The sequence below is a fragment of the Cucurbita maxima genome, unplaced genomic scaffold (assembly GCF_002738345.1).
Source record: "Cucurbita maxima cultivar Rimu unplaced genomic scaffold, Cmax_1.0 Cma_Scf01034, whole genome shotgun sequence".
In the NCBI taxonomy this organism is placed as follows: Eukaryota; Viridiplantae; Streptophyta; class Magnoliopsida; order Cucurbitales; family Cucurbitaceae; genus Cucurbita; species Cucurbita maxima.
The window spans coordinates 1-7,272 of NW_019273050.1; the positions used below are offsets into that span (position 1 = coordinate 1).

General features: G+C 32.0%; 1 protein-coding gene across 1 annotated transcript; it reads left to right on the top strand.

The window, feature by feature from the left end:
* Positions 1-9: 9 nt before the first annotated feature.
* LOC111475135 (alpha-mannosidase I MNS4-like) lies at positions 10-4,032 on the top strand. The gene is made up of 8 exons (XM_023119814.1): positions 10-897; positions 999-1,080; positions 1,191-1,304; positions 1,860-1,939; positions 2,450-2,585; positions 2,680-2,750; positions 2,859-3,099; positions 3,399-4,032. The coding sequence occupies exons 1-8, from the start codon at positions 872-874 to the stop codon at positions 3,621-3,623; spliced, it is 975 nt and encodes a 324-aa protein (XP_022975582.1). The 5' UTR covers positions 10-871; the 3' UTR covers positions 3,624-4,032.
* Positions 4,033-7,272: the final 3,240 nt, after the last annotated feature.

A 7,272-nucleotide genomic window follows, 5' to 3' on the forward strand; every position in this document is an offset into this window, starting at 1 on the left:
AATATAAACAAAAACAAGGAAAAAGTTTTTCATAATTTTGTGATCATACATAATTAAATTAGAGAATTGCCAACAAAAATTTGGTTTTTTTTACGAACTTGAGGTTGATAAATACGCAGATTTAGAAATTCATTTCGAACAATTGAACCTTCTCAAACTGTTTCTTTTTAAGAACTAAAAAGATTTGTGCCAAAATAACAGATGCAAAAAAGAACAAAAGGCCTTGGACACGTAATGGATCTTGAAGGACTATTTCCGCAAGCTCTTATCACTCAAGATTTAGCGCATATACATTATGCTAACTATTGTCCAATACGTGTCCAACAAGTGTTGGATTATCGGACACAGGCACCAAACTAAAATGTTTGTGCTTTTTAGTCAATTTCTACACTTCCAATCCAATTATTGATATGCATCAATACTTTATTTATGCAGTTTGAATTGCCTTCTACTTTCATGAGAAGTTTCTTTTGCTTTTATTTTATCAATCTATTATTTTTCCTTTAGCACTGGAACTGGTTCATATTAAATGGACAACACTCGTGGCTTTAAACTTTAGAAAATTGTACTTGATGTCTTTTCTTCCATGCAACTATGGTATAATTGTATTTGAAATCATCCTATGGTATTGTGCCAAATGCTTGATTCTGCTAGTATTCAACAATAAACTCCTTATGCAAGCTCAAATAAATTTCTATACAACAATGGCAGTACAAACCGTCAAATTTTCAATACATGCGTTGCTAATCCCAATCTATTACCCCATAATTTTTTCACTAGTCATTTTTTTTGTAATACATGATTTTAGGCTTACCTTTTGTTTGGAGACGAAGAGTACCTATTCATATTTCAAGAAGCATATGGGGCTGCCATGCATTATCTATTTAATGACCCTTGGTAAGCTTATGCATTCTAAGTCTAATGGTGAAGAAAATATGTTCCCTCCTTTCTTTCCTTTTTATTTTTAAAATGATCAATGTTGTAATCCATACATGTAGGTATGTTGAGGTAAATATGGATTCCGCTGCACTCGTCTGGCCATTATTCAACAGTTTGCAGGCATTCTGGCCAGGGCTTCAGGTTTTCGGCTTTCTATTATATTTACAGTAACAATTGCTTATCATGTTTTCTGTAGTTAAATTCTACTCCAAAGAACAAGAGTTAGATAAATTCTTCTGTTGTCTTGAAAGGTTTTGGCTGGGGACATCGACCCTGCAATTCGAACACATACTGCATTCTTTAGTGTCTGGAAGAGATATGGATTTACACCTGAGGGTTTCAATCTTGCTACACTCAGTGTCCAGGTATTTTAGTTTTCAATAATGGATATGAGTCAACTGATGGCTTAAGATCTTCTTGCTGCTAATCCTTTAATTTCTTTGTTTAAATAGTTTGATAAGAAATGTAGACAGTTAATTTTATTTATATTTGTTCTTTAACTGGAAGCATTTTCAAATGAAAGTCATCTACTGAACTACTTTTGCTCCCACAAATATCATGTCTGGATTGCATTCACAAATGTAGGGAGGATGGACATGTCTTAATTTTGTTAACCCGTCAGTATATCCTAGTCAATGTCAAATCCATATCAAATGTCCGTGACTTTGCTTCTCATATCAGTTTCTTAAGCCTGCATCTACCACCTGTTTGTGTGCATGGGTTCGTGTGTGAATATATATGGTCATTAGTAAGCCTTTCAGAACCCTATGATAAACCTAAGATAACCTTTATAACTAACATTTTTCCTAGTCCTGTTTCTGTAGAGTTGTCGTCTAAATACCTATGTATCCGTTATAATTGAGATTTAATTTTTTGTTCTATGTATGACCTTTTATCCAATTCATTATGTATTCTTGCAGCACGGGCAGAAAAGTTATCCACTTCGTCCAGAGTTAATAGAGAGCACTTATTGGCTCTACAAAGCCACGAGGAATCCCAGGTGAGCTGAGCTAGTGTAAAGTGGTCCTGCTAAACTTTAGTAGAAGAAGGAGCGTAGTATTTACATAATGTTCATAAAGTTGTCGGCCTACTAGCTTTCTTTAATCTCTACTTTGATTTCTAGTGGGCGTATAGAAAATTGACTAATCTAATTTCTTTGCTTTTGAAAACATCAAGTTATTCCGTAGGAGAGTGCTTGGATATTTGTTTTTGAAAGATGAAAAATGCATATTACGAGTGCTTGAAATCTTAAACATCTAGGATACGTCAAGATTGTTGAAGTTTGTTTACCATTCTATGGCACCAACTTTTTTCCTCGATTGAGTGGGGGGAGTGAACTTTATTCATACTGTTCCTTGAGTACTCCTTGGAGATGGCGTACAGTAAAATCACTAGGATTTGGTTCGGAATCCAGTAATCTGTTCAATGCTGACAATATTTTTCTTTACTCGGGTGTACAACCTTTCCATCTTCCTTGAAATTGTTACTTACCTGAAATCTTTCTTTATAGATATCTTGATGCCGGACGGGACATGGTCGCCAGTTTGCAATATGGAGCCCGATGCCCATGTGGATATTGTCATATATCAGATGTTGAGTTTCACAAGCAAGAAGATCACATGGAAAGCTTCTTCCTTGCCGAAACGGTGAGGAATCTTCCCCCAAATCCAACATAGAAAAAAGGAAAAAGAAACTATTACTTTACTTCTATTACTTTATGTTGAATGTTCGTTGGATTAGGTTAAATACTTGTGGCTTCTTTTTGACTTGGCTGCGGGCCCTGACAACCTTGTGGAAAATGGTCCATACAAGTAAGTTTTAGGTTCTGTTTAAATTTTATGTGTTAATGGAACAACACCCATTGTTTACCTTGATATGCTATATTTTTAAAAGCAACTATGCATGAATTCCTTTTATAGGTATGTTTTTAGCACAGAGGGCCACTTATTGCCTGCAACCCCTCAAATATCCCTAGTTAGGGAACATTGTTCATATCTTGGGGCTTTCTGTAAAAGTAGCGTGGAATCAGAATCTGATGCGAGAAATAATGCAACCAGTGTTGAAGAAGCTAAACATTCATTCTCTGAGGGAACGACTTCAACAGAAACCCCACCAAGCTCTGATTTTGATGAGTTGACATCAACAACTGGGTTGATCAGGGTAATTGTTTCAGTTGCTTTACGCTTGGTTCATACTGCTCTCTTAGTATATTCACACTAGAGCCTTTTTTTTCTCACTTAAGTAGATTGGTTTAGAATATTACAAAGAAAACACATTTGCATCTCGTGTCGGATTTATTACGTGAATGAATACTTATACTCCTTAGAGTTATTTGTTGGTTATACATTTAAAAACGCAAGAGAATTAGTTGAATAGGTAAAATAAATACCAAGAGGAACTAAAGCCATTGAATTAGGTTGATCTTTTACCAAGTAGAATCTTATTGTTGTGTCACGCAGGGGGTCTGTCCAGGACTGACTCATGGGCAGAAGTTTGGTATAATATATATTGGGTCAACATCCACAGACGATGAGTCTGTTACTGAAAGGGAAGCTGCCCAACGACATTTGACAGTGGTCGTAACCGATCATAATTCTGGTCATTCGACATCTGATGAAAAAAACGTTGATAACTCTCAGGAGCATAGGGAGGAGGATGTGATGAATGATCCTCATCCCATTTAAGGAAGCAAAGTATTTGATATTTTTGGAACGACTCAAGCCATCTGCTCCTTGGATCTGTTCTGTTAAACGTCTTTGGGTTATAACTATTGGAAGCATTGTTAATAGAACTTACAATCAAAAGGATGGAGCAATATTCAGTTGTTATCGGTAGGGTGAAAGAGAGCCTGACAGTCGAAAACCGACACGCGTACGAACAATAGTATTTGTTGTTGAGTTCGGGTAGATTCTTCTGAACAAGGCATTAACATTTATTATTTTGATGATTATGAGCATTGTAACATATGGCCTTGTACTGTAATTTCCTTTACAAAAAGCCAGATCTTCTGTTGTTTAATTATATTGATTTAGGGGGATGGATATTTATTGACATTGATTATTTTATCATTTCAAAGGACATAACTTTGAATTAGAAACCTTAATTTATTAATGATGTCGGATTAATTAACTTAATCCACAGACGCGCAACAGAATTATTACATTAAACCCAACAGATTTTCTAAGATTCCTACATAAGTATAATACCTCGTAAATCTCATCTTTTTTTTTTTATTTTTTTTTATTTTTTATAATTAACTTAGGATTCGAATCACATTCAGTGCATTCTGCAATTTCAGTTAAAAAAAAAAAAAAAAAAAAAAAAAAAAAAAAAAAAAAAAAAAAAGAGAAAAAATTAATTTATGAATAATTCCATGAAACAAAAAGTAGAGAGTGCAATTTAGGGTTGTCTTCTGGTCTCCAAATTCATCACCAGAATATTATATTGACAATTTTTTTTTTAATTTTTAAATTTTTTTTACAAAGTTCAAAAAATATGCTCGTTGCTCCATAAGATTTACTCCAAATTTAATTATAATTAATAATACACATTTTGAATTAGTGGGTTTTATGTTGTTTTGTTTTGTTTTGTTTTGCTTTCGAGTGCCTCAAACTTTGACATTAAATTGTGGGATTTGTTTGGTAATTTCAATTCATTTTATTAATAACATTAAAAATGCCATTTTGAAAAGGGGGAAATTGTCAGAATTTGAAGACTTCAAGTTCTTGAACTTTTTATTCTTATTTTTTAAATCTATGTTATTGGATTGATGAGTCAATTTTGAGCCATTTTGTCCTTAAAATTGTTATTTTGGTATTAAATTATCCCAAAATTATATATATAGTCGACAAATGTAAAATCTCACATTGATTGAAGAGAGGAATGAGTGCGAGCGAGGACGCTGGGCCCTGAAGAGGGTGGATTGTGAGATGCCATATCGGTTGGGGAGGAGAACAAATCATTCTTTATAAGGGTGTGGAAACCTTTCCGAGCGGATGCGTTTTAAAAACTTTGAGGGAAATCTCAAAACGGAAAGCTTAAAGAGAACAATATCTATTAGCAAGTACGTGATCTATTACCATTGGTATTTGAGCCAGACACTGAGCGGTGTGTCTATGACGACACTGAGTACAGAAGGGGGAGTGGACACTGAGCGTTGTACCAGCAAGGAAGTTGAGCTCCAAAGGGAGGTAAACACCAGGCGGTATGACAGCCAAGACGCTAGATCCCAAAGGGGTGAGAATCATGAAATCCCACATCGATTTTGGGATGTGAATAGTGAAATTCTATATTGATTAGGGAGAGAAACGAGTACCAGTGAGGACGCTGGGTTCTGAAGGGGATAGATTGTGAGATCCCACATCCGTGTGGAAAGGAGAATGAAACAAGGACGTGGAAACCTCTTACTAACATACACCTAAAAATCTGATACAACAAAATACCTAAAAATGAGATGAAAACATAATGTTTTTAATCAAAATGTGAAAAAGCATTTATTAAAACCCAACAAAATTTGTTGCTTTACCTCTTTTTGGTAATATTTAGAATACTTTTATTAGTGTTAATATTATATAATTCCCCTTTATTTATTTATTTTTGTAATAAAAAAATAAGAGAGAAAAAGAAGAGCAGACAAAAAAGAAAAGAAAAAGAAGATTGTTTCAAGGCAAACATAACATAATGGTGTTGGCTGCTTTTTTATAACAATGATTATATCATATGTGTGTGTGTTTTGCCTGTTTTTTTCACACCTTTCACTTCAAACCAAACATTTATGGCTCTACTTTCAACCACACACAACTCACTCCTTCCTCGTCTTTCTACGAAACCCTAATTTTTAATTTCGTTCTCGGGATTGATCTTTTGAATTCGAGCCTATTACGTTAACGTCATTTTTCATCTCTCTCTTAACAACGAACTAAAACAATCCGATAACTTTTAGAACTATGATATCATATTAGAGAAGTTATCTAGAGAATTGATTATAAAAGTTCTTCGAATCTATTACTACTGAATGATCAAAAGACACGTGGTTATAGTCATTTGTTAAATAGAATATGCATTATATCTAATTACATAAAGAACATATATGAATTTCGTTAAAACTATGCGTATATTTTTAAAGATATATTATTTTATTTTGTAGGACACGAGTTAAACACATCGAGTGCATAGACATGTGTAACAACTCTACTTTTAGTCAAGAGATTTGGTTATTACTAAATGCATGACATGAATATTTGTCTAAGACATAATCGACCAATTTTTTTGTTTTTTATTTTTAAATTAGGATTGTTATAGATGCTCGAAAGTCAAACATTCTCCAACAGTATGTGGTTCGGAGATGAACCAAGGTTGAAGTGTTGTTTTTCGCAAATATATATTAAATTTTAAAAATTAAATCTTTTTTTTTTTTTAGTGTGGTGCAAATTATTTGGAAGCAACCCATGTGAAGACTCTTTTATTCTTTTCCTTTCCATTTAATAATTCCGAATCAATCTCATAAATAACATATAAAAAAATTTAATATAAAATCTTTAATTAAGAAAATAAAAATTAATCATATATAAAACAGAAAAAGTTTCACAGCAAAATAATAATTAAAAAAAAAAAGTGAAAAAGTGAAAAAGTTATTTTCAAAAGCCTTCAAACTCATAAATGCTAATTTAATGGAATTTGTATTTTCAAAACTAACACAAATTCCAAAGCTAAAATATTAAAAAATATTCTAATTATATATATATATATATATAATTAAACCGTACTAATTAGATTAAATTGATCATAAATCATCAAAAAATTTTTAAATAATTCTACTTCAAAATTGCTGCTATTATTAACTTTATAATAAAATGAAATATACAAAAATTGACATCATATGAGGAACAAAAAAAACCCAAAAAAGATTAATAAACATAATTAATTAGTATTTTTATCCAATTACATTAATATGAATAACAATAATTATAATAAAAAAAAAAAAAAAAAAAANAATTCTACTTCAAAATTGCTGCTATTATTAACTTTATAATAAAATGAAATATACAAAAATTGACATCATATGAGGAACAAAAAAAACCCAAAAAAGATTAATTAGTATTTTTATCCAATTACATTAATATGAATAACAATAATTATAAAAAAAAAAAATAATAAATAAAAAAAAAAAACATTTCTGGTCTATGCAGATAATGGATAATGGATAAAATCCAGTAGACACTCGCGATTAAGTTCCACAAAGATGATCAAAATGCATCAAATTTGTTCCCTCAAAAATCCTTTCTTTTCCACAAAAAATACAAATAAAAATTCTATCTTTGAACTTCATCATCA

Bases quoted from the DNA above. Each gene is read 5' to 3' on its own strand.
- LOC111475135 (XM_023119814.1), top strand. From the start codon at position 872: ATGCATTATCTATTTAATGACCCTTG. The intron at 1,940-2,449 runs GTGAGCTGAGCT...CTTTCTTTATAG, and splicing joins AAAGCCACGAGGAATCCCAG to ATATCTTGATGCCGGACGGG. The intron at 2,586-2,679 runs GTGAGGAATCTT...TCGTTGGATTAG, and splicing joins GCTTCTTCCTTGCCGAAACG to GTTAAATACTTGTGGCTTCT.